The sequence below is a fragment of the Ambystoma mexicanum genome, chromosome 1q (genome assembly GCF_040938575.1).
Source record: "Ambystoma mexicanum isolate Mex_15411 chromosome 1q, UKY_AmexF1_1, whole genome shotgun sequence".
Lineage (NCBI taxonomy): Eukaryota > Metazoa > Chordata > Amphibia > Caudata > Ambystomatidae > Ambystoma > Ambystoma mexicanum.
Genome location: NC_090922.1, coordinates 393,711,462 through 393,738,746, shown reverse-complemented (window position 1 = coordinate 393,738,746; position 27,285 = coordinate 393,711,462). Strand labels below are relative to the sequence as shown.

The window sequence follows — 27,285 nt, the reverse complement described above, 5'->3', positions numbered from 1 at the left end:
CCAACCCACCCCGCTCATCCGTGCCGTCCAGATATCTCATCCAAAATGTACTCCCAGGGCTCGCGGTCAAACTTAAACTCCCCAACGCTATGTACACCCCAACTTTCCCCGCACCCCCCATTCCCCCCACCCGTCCCCCCAACACCCTCCCCAACTGTTGCCCAGCTCCACCTCGGGAACTCAGGCCCCCCCACATCTAGTTCTGGCTGTTACACACAGAGCCCAGTAGGGTAAAGTCGCCCTAACGGCCACTTAACTAAAAAACACTAAATGGGGGTGAATGGACTAGCCCCGAAAGGCTCCTTCGTATAACCACAGGTACGGTGCAAACAGTGCATTGATCATTCAGTTCCAGGCCCGACCTCCCCCGGCCATAACAGTAACTATATTCAAGTCCCATAGTCTTCTGGCTGCACTCTTTATCGTCGTAGCGCACTTAACTCTTATTGCCACCTTCATCAGCCTGGACCTCCGGCTCCTGGGGGCTGCCCTGCATGTCCAACCAACCCATGGCTTCCTCAGGCGACTCGAAAAACAAGGATCTGTTGTTGTGGATCACCTTCAATTTGGCCGGGTAGAGGAGCATATACTTCTTCCCCGCCTCTCTAAGTCTCCTTTTGACCGCTGCAAAGTTCATCCGACTCCTCTGCACCATCATGGTGTAGTCTGGGTAGGCCGTTATGGTGGCCTCCCCCCTCTTGATGGTTCCTCCTTTGCGAAAATGCTCCAAAATCCTCTCTCTGTCTCGGTAGTTAAGGATTTTGGCTATCATTGGCCTGGGCGGACCGCCCGGCGGAGGCCTCCTGGCCAATGCTCTATGCGCTCGCTCCACCGCAAAACCCTGCGACAGCACTCCCCCAGTGATCTCTTGGAGCAACATATTCTCAATGAAGTCCGTGGGGTTGTGACCCTCCAATCCTTCCGGGATGCCCACTACACGGATATTATTCCTCCGGGCGCGCCCTTCTGCTTCTTCGGCCCTGTTCTCCAGGTTGCGCACTTTCTGTTCCAAGACATGCAGGTCGGCCTTGTGTGAGGCGCAATCTGCCGTGTTGGCGCTCCCCTCCTTTTCCAGGCTCTCCGTGCGCTCCGACAGAGTCCTCACATCTTGTCGAAGTAGGTTCACCTCCTCCCGAACTTCTCCCACTTTGAGGTCAAGCACTGTTTTCAGGTCCGCCACCACCATTTCGAGCTTGGCTTCCCAAGCGGTTTTCAAATCCGCTTTCAATTCTGCGAGCGCAACTAACACGTCCTGATTTGGGCTAGCGGCGGCCATGCCGCCTGCAGATGGCTTCTCCTTGCTCCGAGCACTTTCTGGGCCTGGTGGTGTCTTGGTAAACTCATCCAATGTGGGTTGTTTCACTTTCTGTCTGACGGATTTATTCGCCATTCCACCACCACTGTATGTCGCGGGCCCGTACACTCCCGCCTCACCCCCACCCCGGGAGAGAGGAGCCCACCTTCCGCTCGCAATGGAGCGAGTCGCTTCTCCCGCACCAAGTGTACCTCCGCAGTCACTCCTTCCGCCACTCGACTGGGTCCCTACCAGCGAGTTCCTACACAATGTGGGCCCTCCGTCCCAAGGCTGCCGCTTGACCAGCACGCGATGCTCCGGCACCCAAGGCGGGTGGTCAGCTCGGGTGGGTCCTAGTGCCGACCACTGACCGTCACTGTCCAAATCCCGTGATAAGTAATCGGTGCCCACCGAGACTCGCCGGTTCTCTCCCAGAGGCCATTCTCACACTTCACAGCTTACTTTGCCACCGATCACTACGAGAATGCCTCTTCATCGCCCCGCATGTATCTCCTCCGTTGTCCGGCATGGCCGCCATCTTCCCTCCGTCCGGGCCGTGACTCCCGGATCTTCGATCGCAATTTTTCTGTTGTTGCCGGGCTTACGAAGGATTCAGCTCCTCAATATTTATGCAGCATACATTCATGGACGGGTTCCTTCGTTCCTGACTCGCGAAAGTTAGTCTCAATGCACTTTTACACAGGATAAATGCAGGATCTTCAGGAGCTCTTCCAAGAGCGCGTCCTCTCACATGGCTTCCAAGCCACGCCCCTCTGACTTTTAGCAGTATAATTGCAGAACCTCTTCCAGAAAGGCATGGAACTCACCAGAGGATGGGAATGTTCAAAAGGAAAGTGGCAGCCAATGTGATGGAGTGTAGAATATAATATATAGTCTATCTGCTGATAAAGGATGGCAAAAAAAGGGATGTGGTTTGAAATGTATCCGTTTTGGGTGGGGTTGAATGGTCAAATGGCAGCAGATGAGGTAGAGAAGGCAGATCTGATGTGCACAACTAGAAGGAGTATATTTATGATAGCACAGGTGAGAAGGATGATCGAAAATGCTCCCCTTAAGGGCACTGACCATATAGAGAGCCTGATGACATTGAAGAAGCGCATCTAATCGGTAGGTGTCACTTTGGAAAGCATTGGTTCTTAAATAATTAACCACTTAAATTGTATGTACAATACTACTCATCCAGTGCTAATGGGCATGTCTACTATAAACTACATTTCCAATGGATTGTATCCTCCCACGTATTCCTCATCTTTGATATATTCGTAAATCTGCTTGCAGCTTCGGAAACTTTTTTCATAGTAGCGGCTGCCATTGGTCGTCGACTCGTGGCCCTTGTAGGCCTCCGTCCTGTCCTTGGCCGTGACCTCAATGCTGGTAATAAGAAGCTTGCACGGTGCCCGTTGCCTCAGTTCGGATTTTCAGCATGCTCAGCATGCTTCGGACAGTTCATCGCCTCAGCAATGTTTTTTTTCCACTGCGTTATTCATTCTCTATAAGGTTTTTGATGTCTACACCGAAGACTGATTTTAAAAGGTGTTCCGATTGTTGGGCAAAAATGTCCATTACAAGACCCACATCTGATCTGCTCTTGGTATTTGGGTGTTGACTATAAAGTCAACGACTGCGGTTCCTGTCAGTTGATGACTGCAAAGGCCTTGAGGGAGAGGAAGGGGAAACTCACAGCAGGTAGGCCCCTTTTTAAATCTCCTTCAACCACCCCTTCCAAAAAGAGGTAATCTGACAAGTCCAGGGAGGATTCCCCTGGGAAAAAGCACTGTGAACATTCGAAATGCTCGAGATCCAGGTCTCGTCATTCGTCCTCATCCTCGCACACAAAAAGGAATAAACTATGCTATTGTTCACGGCCATCTTAGACAGACTTCTCTGACAGAAATCGGTAAGATTTCCCAGCAAGCCGGCCTCTTAAGCAGACTGGGAGAATATTCGTCTCCAGATGCTGGAGGTGTTTGAGAAGGTGGCTCCAACTGACCCCTTCGAAGGAGCCCAAGAAGGCTTTGGACTCCACCACGCCTAGTAAGATTGGCAGGGTGTCTGTTGAGACCACCACTCACGCGCGCAGTAAGTCTCCTTGACTTCCCTCGAAGGAGGCTTTATCTCCTCATAGAGTTAAGCCAAAACCTTCCTCCTCCTTTAAAGGAGTGGGCCCTAGATCTGTTGAGGCCAGTTTTGCCCTCAAAGCGGTTGAAGTCGTCAACACCCTCAACGACTTCAAGGGAATTTTCAATGTCTTATAAGCCCTAAGACTGACTTTTTTTTTTTTTTATTTTTTTTTAAAAATATTTTTATTTTTATATATAAACCAAACGACAATACAACAGAACATAAATGAACACATTTAACAACAAAAAGCACTGCAATCCCCATCCCTCCCCCCTATGAGCCGGTATGGTGGCCGCCATCGGTATACGCTGTGAACGGAGGGGCGTCATCGCTCTCAGATTCAATTGGAGCCGACCCAGTTCCAAACAGTTCGGCTATCAACAATTTCCATGCCGCGAGGGAGCACATTTCCTCCTCCTCCCCTGCAATACTGGTATCCCGCCACACAGCTGTCTCGGCCTCCGCCCATTTTTGGAGATCCCTCCACCAGACCTCCACTCGTGGCTTATGACACTCCTTCCATCCCATGGCAATCCTACGTTTAGCAAGCACATAAGCCAAATCTTTCAATTTCTCAACATGTCTGAGTTTACGCGCTCTGGGATATCCCCCCAGTAAGCAGGCCCAGGCTGAATCCACTTTGAGCGTGATACCCTTTCCTGCCAGTTTCTGCGCCACTTCACCCCAGTAGCCTGCAATTACTGGGCACGCCCAGAACATGTGTATCATGTCTGCATTCTCCTCGTCACACTTGGGGCACGCCTGGCGTCCAACATCCCGAAATTTGGATATTCTCAAGGGGGTCATGTATGCCCTGTGCGTTATATAAAGCTGTATTTGCTTAAACCTGGCATTTCTCGATACTTTTTTATGATACCCCAAGGCACGCTCCCACAACCCATCTGCCATCGGGGCCCCCATCTCCATTTCCCATTCCAGTCTCAAGTGCACTAAATCACTCCCAACCTTTGTCATCAACATCTCATACAACCTAGAGACCTCATGCCCGCCCTCCGATGTGTCGTATAGTATCTCCACCGTGGCGTCCGGTTCATCGGCCAGGGTAGTTTCAGGCCACCTCCTGCACTATCCTGTGATATGTCACATATTGACCCCTGTGCAATCCCGACCCTGCCTCTAGTTCTTCGAACTCCATGATGGTCCCATCCTGCCAAATATCTCCCATGGTGACCAACCCCACTGACTCCCAGTATGTCCGGATGATTGCTCTGAGCTGCCCGTCTCCCTTCGCCAGTGCGACCAATGGGAACTGCGACACACACGGCAAAGGGTTACCCATCATCCGGCAGGCCCGTCTCCACATGTTCCGTCCCAAAGATAGCATTCTAGGCCGCTCCCTCATGCATGCATTAGTCACCCAGATCACCTCTCGCAGATAGAAAGGGGAACAATCCCTCCCAAACAGCCTGTGTTCAGGGGTCTCGTCGTCAGAGAGCCACCTGGGCACATATTGTAGCTGCGCTGCCACATAATATGCCTCAAAGTTCGGCAGTTTAACTCCGCCCTTCTCGTAGAAGTTCTGCAGCTTCCACAGTGCGACTCTGTTACGCGTGCCGTGCCACAGGAATTCCCTGCAAACACTATGTAGCCTCACAAAAAACTTCTTAGGAATCATGTAAGGGATGTTGTTAAAATAATGCAAAAGCCTGGGCAGTACCACCATTTTAAGCATAGCTCCCCGGCCCATCATCGCTAATGGCAATCTTTCCCAGGACCCTTATGCATTTCTCGATCTTCCCCACAGCAAGTTCAGTGTTGTGTTTGTGCTCTTCCTCAGTCGTGTGATACACGTCAATTCCCAAGTATCGGAAGGAACTCGTCGCCCACGGGATCTGCAACACTGGCAACCTCTCCACCGGAGTCCCCACATAGCCTCCCAGCGGAAATAGAGTGGATTTCTGGGGGTTTACCGCTATACCGGACAACCAGGCATACCTCCCCATCACCTCTAAGACATACTGCAAATTTTCTTCTGGGTATCTTAGGTATAGCAGCATATCATCTGCATACAGGGATATAAGGTGACACTCTCCTCCTACATCGATGCCGACCGGGTCATATTGCTGCCGGAGGTAAATTGCCAAGGGTTCTAGGGCCAGGATGTACAACATTGGGGACCAGGGACACCCCTGCCTAGTGCCTCTGCCCAACTGCCATCTCTCTGACACCACTGCACCCGTGCAGACCCTGGCTAGTGGTGCACTATATAGCATCTCGGCCCACCTAACGTAACCTGGTCCCATCCCGTACCATCTCAGAGCCGCCAGCAGCCAAGGCCACCGAACAGAGTCGAACGCTTTAACCGCGTCCAATGCCACTATCGCCATTTCGCCGTCATCACTACATCCCCATTCGACCACCCTGTGGAGGCGTCTGTGGTTGTGAGTAATGTTCCTGTTAGGGACATAGCCCGTCTGATCAGGGTGTATCAACTTGCTGATCACTCTACGCATTCTAGTAACCAGGACAGCTGTCAGGATCTTGCTATCTGGTTCAGCATCGACAGGGGCCTGTAGGAGCCACAATCATGTCCCGGTTTATTTGGCTTGGGGAGCGGTATTATAATCGCCTCCCTAAGTGACTCCGGCAGCCGTCCCACCTCGTACGCTTCGTTGAGCATTTCCAGCATGGGCGGGAGCACTTCCTCCGCATATACTTTATAAAATTCACTGGGGAACCCATCCGCCCCTGGGGCCTTGCTAGTGGGCAACTGCCTCACAATCTCCTTCAACTCTTCCAGGGTGATCTGAGCATCCAGCTCTTCTCGCTCCTCATCACTGACCCTGGGCAAGCCTACATCTTCCAGCACTTCGTCTATCTCCTCCTGGCTGCCCCCCTCGCAATCTTCGTATAAGACCTTATAGTATTCCACGAATGCCCTGTTTACGCCTTCCTGGGTGTCTACCTCCTCACCCTTTTCATTGGTTACCAATCTGATCGGGGATCGTGGGGTCTCGCTCTTGTACAGCCAAGCTAGGAGTCGGCCCGTTTTATCTCCCCCCGCATGCAGTCTCTCAATATACTTTCTATAGTTCAGATTACAGAGCCTATCCCAATGTTCCGCACACTTCTGTTGCAATTTGGAGACCGCCTCCGCATCTATCCCACCACCTTCCAACTCCTCCTCCAGCTCAGACTCAGCTCTATGCAGATCCGCCAGGACTCCCCCCATCAATCCCTTAGACTTTGCAATGGCGATCCCCCGCATTACGACCTTAAAGGCCTCCCATAAGGTGCCAGCTGACTTAACGCTCCCTGTATTCACCTCAAAATAAGCAGTTATCTCTTCCCTCATATCCTCTCTGAAGGCAGGGTCCTTGAGCGCTTCCGCCCTGAGGCGCCATGTTGGTATACGCGCTCGTGGGGAATACAGCTGCCATCGCATGACCAGGGGCGAGTGGTCGCTGCCATCGCATGACCAGGGGCGAGTGGTCAGAGAGGACTCTCGCCCTGTAGTCTATATGGTCTCACTCCGCGACTATGTCTGGCGTAGCAAAAAAGTAATCAAGCCTCGTGTGCAGTAGATGCGGGGCCGAATAATGCGAGTATTGCCTCCTGCCCGGGTGTTTCGCTCTCCACACATCTACCAGGCCAAAATCCGCCAGCAGCGTCTGCAATACCTTAGCCGCCGGACTGGGCTTAGCCATCTTGTCATCCGACCTATCCTCCCTGGGATTCAACACGCAATTAAAGTCGCCACCCCATATCACCGTACCCCCCATCCCGACACTGAGCTTGGTGCACAGCGTCCTAAAATATGTCGCCGTGTCCTGGTTAGGCGCATATGTGTTTACAATGCACACTACTTTGTTCTCTACCAGCCCCCTCACCATAACCAACTTCCCATCCTCCTCCACAACCTCCTCAATTAGCTTAAATGGGACGTGTGGCGCCACCCACACCAGCACTCCTCTGGCATAGGCGGAGTACGTTGATCCTACCACTGTCCCCTTCCACTTCCTCCCTACCAGCTCCAGTTTCTCTCGCTTTAGATGTGTCTCCTGTAGCAGGGCTACGTCTATCTTCTGCCTCTTAAGATACAACATGACTTTATTTCGCTTAAGATAACTGTTAAGCCCTCTAACGTTCCACGTTAATATCCTGAGGTCTCCCATGGCCTATCAGTAGTTTCCTCCCCCCATCCGAGGCAATCCCTCCCCACTTTGCGAACATCCAATCCCGATTTCACCCCCAGGCTCATACAAAAACTAAAACACCCCCCCAAGCCCCTACCCCAAACAACTGCCCAGCTCCATCCGTGGATCTCAGGCATCCCTGTGTTCGGTCCTCCTTGGGAAACCCAAATAGAGAACCCGACAGGGTGTCACCCCACTAACAGTGACTAAACTAAACACAAAAAAGGGGTGTAAAGAGCGGCCTCTGGAGGCTCCTCTCCTTCGCAACCATGTCCGTGCTCACGGACCACGTTTCATAACCACTGACGCGCGCATGTTCTACAGCGAGTTCAATGACTATATTCAAGTCCCAATGTTCGTGACCCGACCGGGCCTACAGCGTTACTTATCTCGTCTTTTATTTTCCACCAGCCGTCTGAACATCTGGCTCCTGAGGGCAGTTTTGTGCATCCAGCCACTCCATGGCATCCTCCGGGGTGACAAAGAACAGCAGCTTGCTCTGAAAGAAAACCTTCAGTTTGGCCGGATAGAGCAACATGTATTTAAACCCCGCTTCCCGCAATCTCCTCTTCACCGATCCAAAGTTCATACGACTGCGCTGTACCTGCAGGGTATAATCGGGATAGGCAGTTATGTTCGCCGCTCCTCGTTGTATTGTGCCTCCCTTGCGGAAGTGTTCAAGGATCCTTTCTCGGTCCCGGTAATTAAGGATCTTGGCTATCACCGGCCTGGGCGGGTTTCCCGGCGGAAGCTTCCTAGTTAAGGCCCTGTGCGCGCTCTCCACCGCAAAACCCTGCGACAGGGTGCCTCCCATGATCTCCTGCAGTAGCATGTTCTCGATAAATTCCGTTGGATTATGGCCCTCAGTTCCCTCCGGCAGGCCCACGATACGGATGTTGTTCCTCCGGGCGCGTCCTTCTGCCTCCTCCGCTCTACTCTCCAAATTGCCCACACGTTGCACCAGGGCATGGAGTTCACGCTTATGCACAGCGCAGTCCGCCGCGGTAGGGCCCATTTCTTTTTCCAAAGTCTCTGTGCGCTCTGCAAGAGTACGCACGTCCTGCCTTAGGAGGTTCACGTCCTCCTGCACCGCCCCAACCTGGAGTTCCATTGCGGTCTTCAGTTCAGCCACAGCGAGCTGGAGCTTGGTCTCCCAGGTCGCTTTCAGGTCTGCGATCGCAGCGAGGACCTCCTGGTTCGCACCCCCGGCGGCCATTTCCTTGGCCTGAGTTTTATCTTTGCTTTTGGCTCCGTCTGGGCCGGGAGGCGTCTTAGCGTATTCGCCGAGCGTGGGCTGTTTGTTCTTCGCTCTCAGGAGCTTATTAGACATGTCTCCCGTCCTTCTATCCCCGCTCGGATCTGGGGCAGGGTGTCACAGTGCGCTCTTCGGGTGCCCCATCGTTATCGCCACATCTCCGACACAAAGTTCCTTTGTCCTCCGGCTCCCCCGGCCATCTTGTCTACTACCTAGCTAGGCCAGGTCGCGTCTCACCCTTTGAAGCGCACTTTAGGCCATGAAGAGTCCGGGGCACAGTTTCAGGTCACACCGCACGCTCCCCTGCTATCCGCACGTCCGGTTACAAAATACCTTCGGCCAGGCCCTGCTCCCTTCCCAGGTCAACGCCGTCGGCCTCGCGGGACTGGGTGTCCTTAATGACCACGATGCACCCGAGTCATGCTCCTTCACCACCACCACGCTCCAGTGCGACCGTCAGGCTCAGGCGCCCAGATCAATCACCCCTTTGTTCCTTCGTTAAGCGGCGGCGGCCATTTTCTCGTTCATCGCACTCTCGCCTCCAAGTCTTCTTTTAGCTTCTTGTTGCGCTTTCATGGTGCAGGCCCGTATCGAAACGTGTCCACACGTTCACCTGAGATTCATGTACGCAGTCATATCAGTCTCAGCCAAATTACATCGGTCCTTGCACGGTTTTCAGTCGGATAATGTACGGATCTTCGGGAGCCCCCGTACAGACACGTCCTTTCACATGGCTTCCTAGCCACGCCCCCTAGCCCTAGGACTGACTTCTTCAGGTCCATGGGGTCGATTTCTGAGGAGGAAGAGGAGGAGAGGCATGTGCCTTTTGGTCTGGAGTTCAGTACTCCTAATGTGCCCGATGAGTTAATCTCAGAGGAGTCCAGAATGCAAAATTTTGTAGACACTCTGAGAGATACTAGTGGCTTGGACACTTTAGATTGTGCCATTCCAGATTCTGCAGGTCGTGCTGACCATTCTTATAGCGGAGTTATGGGCAGAGCCTCTGTATATCTGGGCTGGGGAAGGCAAGAGGCATTCTATGAATAGGATGATCTCCCAGACATCCTAGATGGAGACCCTCTGAGGGAGCCTGCATTGCCATTTCACACAGCATTAAGAACCAGGATATTGGTTAAAACCAGATACTACACCAGCTGTTAACAAGGATCTGGCCAGGAAATACAGACCTGCTTCTATTGATCTAGGTTTGCTGTCTAAACAACCCACCCCTGAGAGCTTAGTGGTTCAGGAAGCCACTTCCACTAATAAGGCGGCAGCCTACCCGACTATTCCCCCAGATAGGGATGATAAAAGGATTGATGCCTTAGGAAAGAGGGTGTTCTCCACAGGCAGCATTAGCCTGAAGACCATTAATGTGACTTGTGCTCTGGCCAAGTATACACACTCCTTGTGGCATGTAATAGCTTTGGCAGCAGAGTATATACCTGAAGAGGAGGAGAGAGAAGTTTTTCTCAACCTGTTACAAGATGGTAAGGCAGAGTATATCCCTGAAGAGGAGGAGAGAGAAGGTTTTCTCAACCTGTTATAAGATGGTAAGGATGCCATGTGCCAGTCTCTCCAGTCTGACTAAATTCCGCGGACTGCGTAATGTAAGGAAGGCATGGTATCAAACAGTAAGCCAGACAAAAGTGATCACAGTTCAAGGCTGTTTATTGAACTTCAATTGGGTTTGAAAAACACCTATCTAATCCTAAATCTAAAGATTGGGAGCAAGCTACAACCATCAAACAATATTAACGCAGTCCTAGTTGAGTCTGTCAAAATAAAAGGGCCTTTACTAATAAACCTATTGCCAATCCTTACTTCTAAATACAAATAGTGTGGGAAACAATGTTATGCAAAAGAAAAGTGTTCAAGAAATTATATGTCAGGATATTCAAGCCTTTGGCTTCTCTTCCCCATGTTTTCAGTACGGGACAAGGTGGCACAGTCGAGCTTAGCACACTCTCTGGCTTCCCTAGCATAAGGATGCGGTTCACAACCTCAACATTAGGGTCTTATGTGCCAAAGTTTCTTTGCCATTCAAAGTGTCTTATTTCACAGGGTCTGATGCAACGTGACAAACATTAAAGTTCCTTTCTTCTTAGGATTTCACATATACAACGTCTCGGGTGATTTTTGATTCAGCCCGGGTCCCCCTCTGCCTGGCTCAGACCCACTTTAACACAAAGCTTTCAATTGATCTCCTTCTGCCGGGCTCGGACCAACTTTAGCTACCTTTCCAAGCTTTCTTTACTTCAAAATTGATTTTGCTCAACCTGTCGCAAGACCACTTCGATTCACAGTTACTCATTCTCTTCTTTATATAATCTTTTTCTCACTTTCATGTTTGCCACTTCTCAGCTGGATACTGTAAGGAAGGCATGGTATCAACAGTAAGACAGACACAAGTGACCACAGTTCAAGGGTGTTTATTAAACTTTCGCAATGGTGTGAAATACGCTTCTCTAAACCTAAATCTACAGATGGAGCAAGCTACCACCATCAAATAATAATAAGGCAGTCCTAGCGGAGTCTTGTAAATATTAAATGGACCTATTCTAAAACAAAACTGTTGCCAATCCTTACCATTAATTTGCAAATAGTGTGTGGTAGTGTTCATGAAACCAAGCTGAAAATATACTTTTTGCTCCTGCGCCCTGATACCCTCGGGTCTGGTGCGCATTACAAATGAATAAAACAAACAAAATGATATGTCAGGATGGTCGGCCATTGGACTCCCTTGCCCACGTTTTCAGCTCGGGGCAAGGCGGTTCAATAGAGCAAAGCACACTCTGGCTTCTGCGGTGCGAGGATATAGTTCTATTACCAGGATCAGGACCTTCTTAATCCAAGTCTCTTTACTTCCTAAAAGTCTCTTGATTCAGAGGGCCTGATGTACAAAAACAGGATGCAAAAGTTATTTTCTTTTTACACATATTCATTTTGGGTGGTCACCCTCGATCCCCCTGAGCCTGGGTCAGATTCCTTTAAAAAACAGCGTTGGATCCCCCTCTTCCGGGCTCAGATCCCCTTATTACAATGTTCAGCGAATGCTCTTTCTCGGGTGACTCACAGTTCCCCCTCCGCCAGGCTCAGATGCCTTTCTTTTGCCCAATTAGTCTCCCTCAGCAGGGCTCGGATCAATTGTAGTGAACATTAAATCATCAAAGACTTTCAAATGTGGACAGAATTTAGCTTGACCCATTGTAGGACCACTTCGATCTAAAGATTCCCTTTTCTCACACTTAGCATCAGTTGGATACCACCTGAGACTTTCGAATAAGCACCCACGTGGCGCCGGTCCACTCTGTCTACGGTATTCTTTCTTTGCCTCCCAAGGTTCAATCACTCCTTTGGTTTCCAATTGTATTTGTGTCGCTCGTCACATACGTCTCACACACTGTTCGCCTTAGATATCTTCATACAATGCTGCTGCTTACAACCTTGGCTTCAACACAGACCGGTCTTGTATCGTTCTCCCCAACTCACCGGTCTGTGTTGATATCACTGACGCTGCTTTGTTCTTGGAGTCGGTACCATGGCGGCTCATGCTTCTCCGCGCCTTGATTATTGACGCGGGAGGGCTCCAGGTATCTCCGACACACAATGCAGGATTCTTCAGCCTGGTTTCCTGGTCTTAAGCTTTCTATTCTAGAAGTTTCCAGAAAGTAACGGTTCCGTGGCGAAAAGTCAAGGGAACTTCCCTCCTTGCAATCCCCTTCTGTTTTGCCATATTTCTTCTCTCGTTCAGCTGCCGTCTCGAAACTGCCGTTTCCTTGTGTGATTTGCCTCGCTCAGAGTGTGCTCTTGTGCTCTGCCTTTTATCCATGTGGGGAAGCTTAATGGAAGTCAGGTGTGTGTGATGGTCAGTAATTGCCTGAACTCGCCTGGCCATTGTATTGGGACACGCCAGGTATAGGGCTTGGGTGTTAGTCTTTTTTCTCTCATAGCAGGCTGCCGTCCGTGTGAAACTGTTTGTGTTGTAAAAGGGGGGGGGGGGGTGGGTGGGGTAGAGTTCCTAAATATCCTAAAAAACTGGATTGAGATAGGCCGTTAGCACGAGGTGCTGGGACTAACGGTGGGTTGGAAGAGAAAATATAATTCAACAAGCGATTCCTAGGAAATAGGAGAAACTAGGATTGCTGCACGTATGAGGGACTAGCAGTTACCTCAAAACTGCTAATTTGGTACAAATGCAAACTCAAGATTGTCACCTCTGTGTCATTGCGCAGCCCAAACGTAGGTAAGCTAATACGTAAATAAACCAGATCAATGTCAAACAATAAAGAACAATGTGAGAAATTATGTAGTTCAAGAAAATCATCAGCCAGAGGGCTATTTGAAAAGGTTTTATGATTCAGTATGAAACAGAACTGCCGACAGGTGTTTCGACCCTAAACAACGGGTCCTTTTCAAGGCAAAACTGTTATAAATGTGAAATAAAAATCACATAGTATCATTTGCACATTATACATATGGTTAAAAAAACACAAAGGTCAAATTGGAGCAATATTTGTGTCAAAATATGAACAACAAAGGAAGGGATGGGGCCAGAGCCCATCAGGAGAAAGCAAAAAAAGAGGAAGAATACATATGAGCGAAAAACCATGCAACACAAATAAAAATAACATGTTGGCAATATGTAATAAAGAAAGGTGTTACCATTGGATATCGGACTTTCGACGGCCAGAGTCCAAAGATGAGGTATCCCAAAATTGCAACCATAGAGGGGGAACAAAGCATATAAAACAAACAATAAGCTAAATACCATGGTGTTACTCATAATACACTCTTTACACATGTTGTGCCAAATGTCATGGTGCTATACATGATACAAGTTATATCTCTCAGAAGAGAAAGAAAAGAGTGTTATGCCAGAATCCAAACTGTCCATCCCTTAGACACCTGAAAAGAACTTAAAATTCTGATACAGGACTGGTATTCACGTGGGACTCTCACAGATGATGAAAAACTTTTTCTTTTCCGCCCCGACCCAGTTATCCCCACAATGTATTTTCTTCCCAAGATACACAAGGACTATATCACGTTACCCCTGGTTCGACCAATTATGAGTGACTTACGATGGGCCACTGAGGGACTCTCTCAATACATTGATACTGCAATAAAGGACATTGTACCAACACTACCTGCTTACTTACGTTACTCCACCCAAACACTGCAGATCCTCCACAATTTAGAATGGTGTTCTAATTTCCTTTGGCCAGTTTTGATGTTAAAGCATTGTATACTTCAATTCAACACCACTTAGCTCTTCAAACCATTGATTTCACCTTCCGCAAATATTCAGCTTCACATAGACAACATGTCCATATGATTAAAGACTTTTTACAATTTACTTTAGCTCACAATCAGTTTCTTTTCAACCAGCAATACTATTTGCAAACAAAAGGAGTGGCCATGGGTGCGAAATATGCCCCATACCTGGCCAAACCTTTTATGGGCTTCTTTGAAGAAAAACGCATTTACATTGACCACCAATTCAAGCAGAAACTTGTAGTATGGAAACGTTATATTAATGACGTCCTCGTTATTTGGAACGGGACGCCATCCAAATTTGAAGAATGTTCTAATTATCTTAATCTTAACGATTTTGGTATCGAGTTTTCCGGACATGTGAGTTCCAAATCATTAGAATTTCTTGACCTTCAGATCAATATCGTGGATGGAATGTTGCAGACACAAACCGTTCGTAAATCCACTGCAATTAATGCTATGCTTCATGCCTCTAGCTGCCATAGATCTATCATTTCTAACATCCCATTTGGGGAGTTCTATGGTGCCCGATGTATTGCAGTACGGATGTGGCTTTTGAACAAGAATGTGTCATGATCAAGCAGAGGTTGGAACAAGGTTACACGGTACACTCCATTAACAAAGGGCTAGACCGTGTCAACCAAATGACCCGAGACTCGATCTTGGTTACTCATAAAGAACCAAACAGTTACCAATCTGACAATGTTCAGTTTATTGCTAAATATTCACAAGATAACAACATGCTTTACAGACTATTGAACACGCATTGGCATCTTCTGAGTCTTGAATCTGATTTGCAGCCTTACATCTCTAAAACACCTAAACTTATTTTTACTTGCAATAAAACTCTGCGTAACCAACTTTGCCCCTCGTTCCTTCAACCAAAGCCTGCTCATAGACAGTCTTTGACATGGCTCCAGCCTAAACCTGTGTTTTTTTCAAGTGCGGTACATGCTGTTTTTTTGCAAATTCTCTTTAAATCAAAATGTCTTTAGATGTCACCAAGGTCTTACAATCCAGATTTCCGACTTTATCAACTGCAAATCCAAATATATAGTGTACGCCATACTATGTGTATGCCGACAGGTATATGTAGATTCTACCATCAGAGAGCTGCGAGTTCGCATCCGTGAGCATTTTGGTCACCTGAAGAGCCAAGATCCCGAATTGCCACTTGCCATGCATTGGCAACAACATCACCAATTGGACTCAGTAAATGACCTCAAGTTTATTGGACTAATACAAGCGCATTCTCATCCGAGAGGCGGTGATCGTCAACTGTTACTACGTCAGCTTGAGGCACGGACCATTGCTAAACTTCATTGCACCAGCCTGGGACTTAACACAGATACAGAACTTAATGTATTTCTTTAGTGTATTTTGCCAATGTTGGTTCATATCTCCACCATTTGCAGTATACTTCACCAGTCAACTTTAAATTTAACTGTTGTGTGGCCATTTATGACCAAATATTATTTTCTGCTCTCTTTGCCTGAACATTTCTGCACGTAGCTCTTCTTATATAAAAACGTTGTTGTTACACTTTCTCTGGAGGGGGTTGTCCCATCCCAGCTGTCCATCCCGCTCTATTATTGTTCCTGCAATCATAGCTTCGAGTCTCATCACAACCCATACATACATTTTGTTTCAATACCCCATTTTTTGCGTGCACCTGTTAACTGACGATTTGCATATTCATGGTTTTCTTAATCTTCCATCCTTTATTAACAAAATGCATCATTAGCGAAATCTTTACCTTTACTTTTGGGTTAAAATATAATGAGGTGTCATATATGTACCTATGATGACATGGTAACAACGCATTTAGAAAAAGCTCTACATCAGATGCAAGCGAGCCATCTGTATTGTTGACATACTATATGTCTACATGCTTCTGCAATGCAATTGGACTAACGACGCGCACGTGATTTTGTCACGTGATGCGCCTTTGGGTCCTTTGCTTTAATACGCGGAAGCAATGAACCACGCACTTCTAATACTACGCATAACCGGCAACACAGCTTTACAGGGGATTCAACCCCAGTATTCGCAGGTACAAACTCTTTCTTGTGTATTCGCAGGTACGAACTCTTTCTTGTGTGAACGCGTCACGTCTGCCAGCTCGTTCGTGTCGGACCATTCTGCTTGCTCAGATCTCGTTATAGCGTATCTGTTTATTAATTGCAGCATTCGCTTGAAAACTTCGTTTTTGGGAATGACCCAGTATATTTTAACTAGCACGACTGATGATTAAGGTAAATCCCTTATTATAGCTAATGCACTCAATTTTAGCTATAATACCTACCGTATTGTGACATACATGTTTCGGTTCTTTTCACAAAATGTATTCTGATCTAGCATTTCTTTGCTACGCAGCATACACACGCTATACTACTGTTGAATAGGCAATCTTTGAATTTGCCTTCATTTACATCGCCACGACGGGCTGCACATTGTAAAGTCTTGATGATTTACCTTGCCCCTATCACACGGTAATCCACTCGCCTTTTCGAATTTTTTTAACTACTCCTACAACTCTTTGGGGAATTTGGTATCCACGGAACTTGCGATCACTGCATGAAATTTTTCAGGTGTCTAAGGGATGGACAGTTTGGATTTTGGCATAACACTCTTTTCTTTCTCTTCTGAGAGATATAACTTGTATCATGTATAGCATCATGACATTTGGCACAACATGTGTAAAGAGTATATTATGAGTAACACAATGGTATTTAGCTCATTGTTTGTTTCATATGCTTTAGTTGCAATTTTGGGATACCTCATCTTTGGACTCTGGCTGTTGAATGTCCGATATCCAATGGAAACACCTTTATTTATTACATATTGCCAACATGGTATTTTTATTTTTGTTGCATGGTTTTTTACTCATATGTATTCTTCCTCTTTTTTGCTTTCTCCTGATGGGCTCTGGCCCCATCCCTTCCTTTTTTCATATTTTGACACAAATATTGCTCCAATTTGATCTTTCTGTTTTTTTAACCTTATGTATTATGTGCAAATGATACTATGTGATTTTTATTTCACATTTATAACAGTTTTGCCTTAAAAAGGACCCGTTGTTTAGGGTTGAAACACGTGTCGGCAGTTCTGTTTCATACTGAATCATAAAACTTTTTCAAATAGCCCTATGGCTGATGATTTTCTTGAACTACATAATTTGTCACATTGTTCTTTATTGTTTGACATCGATCTAGTTTATTTGCGTATTAGCTTACCTACGTTTGGGCTGCGCAACGACACAGAGGTGACAATCTTGAGTTTACATTCCTAAATATCCTACTTGGTAGGATGGGGTAAAGGTGTTACAGGAAAGGGGATACCACGTCTCACTATCCAGTTTCCCACTCCCCTACCCCAGGTGATCCTCCTGCACTGGTCCACCGGTGGGAACTGGATCCAAAAGCGATGGCCGTGTCCCGGCCACCTGGATGACCGATCCCCAGGTACTAGTGGGTAAGCAGAGCAATGGCGGCAAGTGCTGTCGTCAGATAATTTGCATGGCTGAGAAAATCAGTTTTTACACCCGACGTCCAGTCTAGACTTTTGGACATGCCATTTGATGGCTCCCACCTACAGGCGTCCAAGGTGGCAGCTAAGTCACTGGGCGCAGCGATGCACCAGCCTCAACTATCGCAAGGGTCTTCTCACAGTTGAGGGGTCAGCCCTTTCGTTTTTATTCATTAATTGCAAGAGGAAGAGGCCAGTTTGCACAGAAGGGTCAAATAAGGGCACCATGTGTTTCACGATGACGAGGAGGTAAAGCTCCCTTCTCAGCTGCTGCATCTTTACCCTTTGCCTCAGCAACAACCCTAAAACCCCTTTGAGTCCTTGGTTCACAGGACTGTGGTTGGGGGCAGGCTGACTCAGCATTTGAAGAGTTTTTGGGCATGAGCTCTGATTCTTGACCACTGCAGAAAGTGGCTCATGCCTGCTGCCTCCCTTTCCTAAAAAGACCCCCAGATTGTCCTCCAGGAAGCCAAGCCTTGAATGATCCAGATCTGCTCCTCCTCCAAGAGTTCTCACCCTTTTGGTTCATGGACTGGGCTTCTCCCTGAGTTTCAAAATTCTTACTTGACACCTTCTCGGAAGCTTCAGTTTATTGGAGCGGTCCTGGACTTGTCCTTGGTGAAAGCCTCGCCCCCGAATTGAGGGCTTAACATCTTCTGCAGATGGTCTAAAAATGTCAGATTGCCCAGTATCTTCCAGCCTTCGATTTCCTTAGGTGGCTCGGTCTCATGGAATCCTGCATCTCCCTGGTGCCAGAAGCCTGTTCGAGAATGAGGTCCCTTCAATGGGCTCTCAGATCCCAGTGGTCAGTTCTGCGTCAGAATGACGGACCTGCTTCAGGTCCCGAGCAAGTTCACACAGGATCTCGTGTGGTGTGCCTGTCAGGGGACCCTTTTTGGCAACGATGGCTGGAGATAACGGATGTGCCAGACACCTCCCTCACAGGATGGGGAGTCCACATGAACGACCTGTCAATCAGCGGTTGTTGGTCATCGTCAGAGTCCAAATTTCACATAACCCTTTTAGAGCTCAGAGCAATCAGATGATCGCTGATGGCTTTTATGCCTTCTGTACAGGGAAGACTGTCCTGATAATGATAGACAACACAGTGGCCATGTATTACCTCAACAAGAGAGGAGGTGTAGGGTCGCTGCCACTGTGCAGAGAGGCAATGCAGCTCTAGTTTTGGGCACTACGTGGCAACAGGAAAAGCGGCCTATTCTGCGCCAGGAAATTTCCTCCGAGAGGAGCTCTAGGGGATGTGTTCTAGTGCACTGGGAATTTCCACTCCTGTACGTGTTCCCACCAGTCCACGTCATTCCTCATGTCATCAGGAGGATGAGGAAGTTTGGGAAATCCATGATCCTGTTTGCTCCGGATTTGGCCAGGAGAACGTGTTACCCGGAACCTCTAGAGATAGCCATCTGCCCTCCAATTTGTCTTCCCCAAAGAGAGGATCTGCTCTTGCAAGAGGGAGGTGACATTCTTCACCCAGAAATAAGTATTCTGAACCTTCAAGCCTGGTTTCTGAGAGGGTGAGATATAAGGATTGGGTCATTCAAAAAGATTTAATGGAGGTATTGCTTTCAGCCAGCAGGAAAGTCTCTGTACTGCTGTTGGAACATGTTTTACAGCTCAGAGATCAGAATATTGATGCTTTCACATCCAACACTCTGTGTTTTCATTTTTACTACATCTGGCCTGTCATGGGCTTCTGGTCTCCATGATTAAGGGTTACCTTGCAGAGTTTTCTATTTGTAAATGCTCACCTGATATGGGTTCCTATTTCAAAATCCCTATAGTAATTCAGTTTCTGAAAGGGCTGACAAATGGATTTCCTCTGGTTCCTTTTATTGTACCGGTATGGGATTTGAATCTGGTGTTCTAGTGCTTAATGGGAGTTCTGTTTCAACCCTTGCATTCTTGTCCATTCAGAATGCAAACCCTTAAAACTATCTTTGTAACATCAATTAACATCGGCCCACAAAGTGAGTGAGCTTCAGGCTCTTTCTTCTAAGCCACCTTTCACAACCTTTTTTAAAGATAAGGTGGTTTTGAGGGTACGTCCTTCTTTCCTCCCTAAAGTGGTATCAAAATTTTATTTGGCACAGAAAATTGTGCTGCTTTTTACAAGCCTCCTTGTCCCTCTAAGGATTTAGGGAGGTTGCATTGTTTAGACCCAAAGAGGGCCTTAAGCTTCTATATTACTAGAATGTCCAAAATCGGGCAAGATGATCGGTTCTTTTTGGGCTGTTCGGGTCACAAATTGGGACAAGCAAAACGTCTCTCATTGTATAATTGTATGCATTTCTGAATGCTATATTTGACTTTGGCAGGCAAAGATCTGCATGATGATTTGAGGGCACATTCCGCCCTAGGGGTGGCCACTTCTTCGGCTCTTCAGGGAGTGGTGCCAGTGCAGGACATATGAAGTGCTGCAACTTGGTCTTCTTTGCACACTTTCAACAAATATATTATTGCCTGGATTCTTTGTCAGGTCAGGAGGCAAGGTTTGGCAAGGCTGTGCTTCACAGCATTACTCAGCAATACATTTTTTCTTTTCCCACCTGCTTCAACATACTGCTTTGCAAGTCTTTCAAAGATGAGGAATATGTGGGAGGACACAATCCATTCGAAGAACAAATTACTTACCCCTGGTAATGTTCTTTCGACTGGATGATCCTCCCACATATTCCTCATCGCCCTCCCATCCTAACCTTCTATCTTGGCGAGAATTTCCATATTTGACATTTTCCTCTCTTTCAGCTTGAGAGTCATACCTTCAAGACGACTGGGCATAGGGAGGACAAAACTAGAACTGAGGCAATGGGTGCTGCGCGACCTACTTATGACAGCGTCAATGTCACGGCCGAGAACAGGACGGGGGCCGTCATGGGTCACTAGTCAATGACTCACAGCACCTGCTTCTATGAAAAAGGTTTCCGGAGCTGCAAGCAGACTTACAAATATATCAACGATGAGGAATACGTGGGAGGAACATCCAGTCAAAAGAACATTACCAGGGGTAAGTACTTTGTTCTTCTATCAAGCAACATTCTTAAGTTCTTAAAATCAAAAGCAGGAGAACTCTACATGTTAAAAAGCATACAGCTGTTAATTTTATAGCGACTCTACATAATTCTAAATATGCTTATGGAACAAAACATGCACAAGCCCCCTAAACTATTGTGCTTCAGTGACTCCTTAAATCTAGACAATAGAAACTTTCAAAGTCTTTCAGTGAGATTCACAGTTTAAGTGTGTGAATCTGCAGCTCTGTGGAAAAGGGAAGAGCCACCGGATGATCAGACAGGAGATGTCGCCAGAAAAAAGGAGGCACACTTCGTGCGCCCCGAAACACAAAAAATAGGCTCACAAGCTGGAGAACTGCGAGAAGGAGAGATGCTGCCATGTGACAAGCTGATGGGTTGACCCTCCATAGGGATACAAATGAGATGGAGCAGGCACAACAGCAGTAGACAATAAGTACATTTCAATCAAATAGTCGGAAGTGGTATTTGGTACATACCAGAGACCACACTGCGCAGTGTGGAAAAACCAAACTAAACCAGACTGTAGGAAGTTCCTTCAGTACTGACTACACCCTGGTAGGTAGATACTACAACACCTTAATTATGTCAATACAATATATGACAGAAAAACATTTCTAATAGTATAACAAATGTTTTTAATATGGCTTCAGCACTTGAAGGGCAGCCAAAGCATTTTGGACCGTGTTGGTCATTTATCAGGGCAATGTCATGTTGCATGAAAAGAAGGGTTGATGTGGTAGACATTTCAGCGTTTCAACGCCTTCCTCGGGGCCAAAAACCAATTCATAGTAGACCCTTCGTCTGAAGGCTTTTTACTAAAGTGTGAAAAGAAATCCATAGCTCGGATTCGAAGATGAACAATCCTTTACTGATGAATCCTCAATCATGATATCCATTGTGACGGTGTGGGTTCACATTTTTATCCATTGATTGGGATTTCTGACAAAGGATCCCAACTAAACTCCATATTTATCCTTACCGTCTTGTAAATATTATGGCCCAGTCAATCCTCAGCATCCGCTCTCCACCGCCTAAGAGGTCAGCACATTGCTGACTCCCTCCCCCAGATGGATTCACTGGTTGATGTTGGACACCAAAGTTCTAAGCAGTGGCAGCAAGCGAGAACCGGTCAAGGAGGTAGGAAGAGGAAAGCATTTAAGGCGAGTGGCTGCGTGGTACAAAGATGTCAGCGAGAGTAGGGATCATTGGTGAAAGGCAATCCAGAAATTGCAATCCTGTTGGAACGGCACAGCTAAAGTGGTAAGTCAGTTGATGAACCCCAAGAATATGGGGACATAGGGAGAAGTACAAGTAATCAAGCAAGGATAGCTACTGAAGAGATAGTAAAGACTTGTGAGCAAAAGAGAAGCACCCATGCTGCACCCTGGCATCTGGAGGGTAGGATCCAAATCGTTCAACAGCCAAACCTGATCACTTAAATAGAATACCTGCGAAAACTTGCTGATCGCTGTCACATATCACATCAAAGTCACGTTTTTCCACCTTTTGAGACCAAGATTTTTTTTCCTTGTGAAATATGGTCCGATATCTTTTTTTACATGAAAACGGCACACTATTCTGATTCATGATTCACAGAATCTTCCTGTGTTTGTCTTTTCCAAGCTCCCTCCTCCTCTCTAAAGTACCCAAAAGCATATTTCCTTCTTTTAATACTGTTGTTAAAATACCATTGCACACATTCACAGCCAGACTATATCGGAATATTCTGCAGGAGTGCACACTTTGAACAGCCATTTGAAAAATCCACCTAACATTCGATAATTGTATAATATCATGACATGTCGTGATACAGAATGTATCTTAACATGTGAATCATTTAAGTCTGTTTATGCTTTTTCTTGCTACTTTTGTGTTAATTTTTGCAATTAATTTTATTTTGTTATCAGCGTCCTTTCTTTTCTTGCTCTGGTCCATGTAATGGGCCTCATTACAACCCTGGTGTTAAGGGGTTAACGGCGCCGTAAAAGGCTGCGGCGCCGTTAAACCCTTAACGCCAGATTCCCACTTTAACGCCTGCTTTTTGCAGGCGTTAAAGTCCAAGGCTCTAAGCGACCTTGGTGCTAATTACGGCACCGTAATTTACGGTGCCGTAATTAGCGCCTTCCCCATCCCCATTGAGCCCTATGGGGCAAAAATGGGAATGGGGAAGGGGCAATGGTGAATGGGATTTACTGCCCTGCCAACCTTGGAATGAGGCTGTAAATCCGCCATCCACCATGGCGGAATCCGGCATGGACCATGGTGCTAATAGCACCATGGTCCTACGCCAGGGTTGTAATGAGGCCCAATGTGTCCAATGAGACAATTTATTACAATGTTACATCATTTTGTAACAAAATAGTACTCCTTGAAATTACTGTTACAGTTTGCATTTTACAATTTGTCAACTTTTTTTTCTTTTTTTACTCTGAGTTCAGCACTTGTCTGAACTGGCAGCTGACCTCAGACTCTCCCTTTTTTATTTTCACATGCTTTACAAAGGACTTGGTGAAGATTCACAAGTTCTCTGCATTAGAAGGATTTGTTTGCATGAGCAATGGTTTGGCCTGTAGCTAATGTTTGTAGATTGGTATTATTATACCACATGCATTAGCATTCCTTTCCCAGTCTCACAAATGTTGCAACCTGCCAACATTTCTAGCTTTCCAGCTTTAAATTGAGGCCAGTTGTTTGCTCATCCCGCAGACTCTTTCATGTTCTCTAGCCACAGCCCAAGAAAGGCGTCTTGGTTTGAACAGCAGCATACAAGCATGTGTTAGTTAAATTACTTAGACACGATGATAGTGGTCCCTGAGCCACTAACATCTTTTTTCTTTTTTTCTTTAAAAAAATATATTTTATCATTCTCTGTTGGAGCTGACTAACCATTGTTCCCTATGTGCCAAATGCTTTGATCACAGTGCGTTCAGTGTGACCCAGGGCCATGAACAGCAATGGAAATTAAAGGAGCATCAGTTGAAACTGCACATTGCCCAGCTTGAAGCTGCCCTGAAGTCGGATCTAGCAGACAAGAATGACATCCTTGACAGAGTGAAACTAGAAAGAGGTATTTCTGTTATGTTAAAGTGTTTGTTTGAATTGTATAACTGCTCCTTCAGGGTTCCCTTAAGGATTTCAACTTCATCCCATTATTCAAAGGTCTCTACTATAGTAGTGTGACAAATATACATTTTTCTGGTAAAATGTAGATATGTTTACTATTCTTGAACCAGATTTGTAAGCCTTTTCTTCATGACCCAAAAGCCTCATTTAAATCAAATCCTTTCATTACTTGAAGTCACTGTCTTATCTCTCTGACAACAGCATAGTCATTTTAAAAGGCACAGTATTCTTTCTTTAGAATGAATTTTTGTTTGTATTATTAAAACTAAATTTTAGGGGTAGGCAAAGTGACATCACATTCCTTTTAACTCCCGTCCTTAAGTTGTTTTACAGCAGGTGATAAAAAATCACTGTGTGGGCAACACCCTATTAACAGGAGCTATTTAGAAGGAGTGATATTGCTAATGACACTTAGATAAAAATGTTGGCCTACTCCAGTGTCCACATTTGCACCATGTGTAAATAATCAAATATAAAGAGAACAACCTTTTATGAAAAGTGAAATCATAAAGTTAGGATCTGATCTGGCTCTCATTTTAGCCATAAGTGTTTTCTGCTCTTTCTTCAACATGGTGGGGCACATATTTTTACATACTTTTTTTTAATCAAGCTTTATTTTTCCAGTTTTACATTGTTGAGCTTCAACAACAGCAATAAATCGTACTAATTCAACATAATCAATTATCTACAACACAATAAAGCAAATAATAATAAGACAAACAATGGGCAACACCATAAGGCTAATCATACAATAGGATTCCAGGTTACCGTAGAGAAGAGGGGCCAGCGTATGAATTTACAGCCATTCTAGGCCAAAACCTCTTGAGGTTGGCTCTCTCAAACAGACCGTTTTCATTTAAGTGCCACTGTGGGCCCTCAGAGAAGTTAAAAGCTGCGAAGAACTTGAGGCTTTTGGTGCATCTGTTCCCTGTCCTGCACATATGTTAGGAAGGTTGACCACATGTCTATGTATTTACCATGTGTTGGATAGTATTGGATATTATTGGCAAGATCTTGTCCATGACCAAGTGCATTAGAATACATTTTCATCCCCCATAAGTTTTTTTATTTTTTTTTTATTTAGGAATGTGTGTTTAGTTTATACATAAACTTTTACACTTCAAAAAATAAACTTTAGCACTTCCGTAGAATAAAATGTTAACTAAAATACAAAATAAACCAGCGTACGTGTTGAAGCACGTTCATACAAAGCATGAAACAGTCACATCATCAAATCATGTTTTCATTTGCTAGCCTCATCAATGTTGCTATCACCCAATTAACTGTTTCCACACAGACTCAACATTCCTATTCAACCTTAGTTGTGTCCATTCTAAATGATCTGCCGATCATTCATGTACCACATAATCATAATCGCTGGGAACCGTGGAAGCCCGGGATTTCGTCCTCCCAAATTGCTCTCCAATCTGCTTCGCCCTGCAACATTTTATTTTTTAGTACCTCAAGTATATGCTAGCAGTAGTGCGGGCTATTATTAGACTGTCATTTGTGGTTGACATCAGTCTCACCCAAACATTGTATGACAGTACCCAATGGATCGAGTGGTTAAGATTTCCCAGTAGACGGATTCTTTGGTCTCTGAATGCCGGGCACTCCAAAACCAGGTGATACAGGGATTTATTTGGAGCTCCGCCACATGCGTGGCAGCCACGCATGTCTTTGCTGATTTGGAGTTTCAGCCCCATAGCTTTCATCGTCTGGAAAATATTTAACCAAAATCTTACATAAATGTCCCTATACTTTTTAGAGGGAAATATTTGTATATAAGTTTTTGGCGTATTTGCCGGGATTCATAGATGCTTGTTGTTTCTATATAATTTCAGCCTGTCAAGATCTTCATAGTCAGAATTTCTGTCCCATCTCTTTATTTTCTTTCTTAACTATATATGCCCCATCTTCGATCTCCACTTGCAGGATAGCTGTGTAGGTCTTACACTTTTGATTGAATTTTTTTCAGGAAGGATTTGTTTTCGGAGTCCGTACGAATCCGATTTTGTATGTAAAAGCTCAAAGAATGTTCTTCACCTTCCATTATTTTAGACATTGGGGACAGGGATCTTTTTTATATATTGTGCCCACCATGCTGTCAGCCCCAGTTCTAGCCTAATTATACTGATAGGGGTGGACTTTGGTAAGTTTAGAACTGACTTCCATAGGCTCGATCTGCAAATTATATAAGTTCACACCCATACTATATTGTTGCAGTTATTTTGAGGTTGTACAGCTCAATTAAAGGCACTATTGTTTGACTTTCATCAGGGAAATCGACGCGTTAAGTTTCCCCTCCATCTTCCCTTTTTGAATACTGAGATGTTCCTTTGTTGATATCGGGAAACCCAAATAATGTATGCTAGTGACTTGTTTAATTGCAGTATGATTTACTTGACAACCATATCTCCCGCCTGTGCGTTTGGTAGTAAATATCATGGCATAGAATTTAAGTGGGTTAACTTTCAGATGGTTTGACTCCAAGAAAGCTTGCACACCGTTAAGAAGTCTTTGAAGGCCTGCCAGGGTGTAGTTCATTAATATTAGATCGTCAGCATAGGCGATGATATTAACCTAAAGATCTTGTCGTCTAGGCAAGTATCTTCCCCATGCCAGGTTTTCCTTTCATAAATCAGCTAGATATAAATTAAAGATGGTTGGGGCCACTACACAGCATTTCCTCACCCCTTTAGTTATCGGGATGGAATTGGACATGTTATCCTGACTATTTAGACGGATTCTTACTGAGTTATCCCTTTTAAGCTGTTGTATCATTCTTAAATACCCCAGCACCTTAATTTTCCCCATAGTAGTATTTGAGTATTAAGGTTATCGAAGGCGGCACTCAGATCTAGTAAAGCTTCATAGTGGTTTACCAAAATATCCTCCATTGTCTGAGGTGCAAGCAGACAGAGCCAAAGCACTCGTCAGGGTTCCCATGCCCTTCCTAAAGCCAATTTAAAAGGGAATACCACATTTCACAAATAGTACATGCAGTGGCTGGAATAGTGAGGAGTCTTAGGCACTGTCCATTCTGGCATAACCCAAGGTACCAGCATCGTGGGTCACCCCCCCTCTACAATTAAGTACTTTGTGCACCACCTGAGGGTTCGGCGGCTTACGCACCGTCCCTGGGAACTGCTCTGCATACTTAAAGAAGGGGGGGCCAGGTGCTGTGGAACTTCCCTATGCTCCCCATGCACATTGCTGTGATTTTCTCTGCGACTCTGATCTAGCTGCCCTTAAACACAAGTGTAGAGCAGCGGAACGGAAATGGGGATCTTCAGGTGCACCCTCTGACAAACTGGCCTGCTGCCTTCTTCCAAGTCAATATAGACTCTGCATCCGCCCCAACAAAAGAGTCTACATTCAAGCCCGCCTCTCCACGGCATCTAACAACACAGCAGAATTTTTCAAAGTCTGCAAGGAACTGGCCAACCCTACTGC

General features: G+C 46.0%; 1 protein-coding gene across 2 annotated transcripts in view; it reads left to right on the top strand.

Moving 5' to 3' along the window:
• Positions 1-27,285, top strand: part of RPGRIP1L (RPGRIP1 like) — a 1,574,704-nt gene that overhangs the window by 613,593 nt on the left and 933,826 nt on the right. For both annotated transcript variants that reach the window (XM_069639571.1, XM_069639577.1), the window contains exon 11: positions 23,628-23,773. In XM_069639571.1, the coding sequence (XP_069495672.1) occupies positions 23,628-23,773 (146 nt within the window). The remainder of the gene's footprint in view (positions 1-23,627; positions 23,774-27,285) is intronic.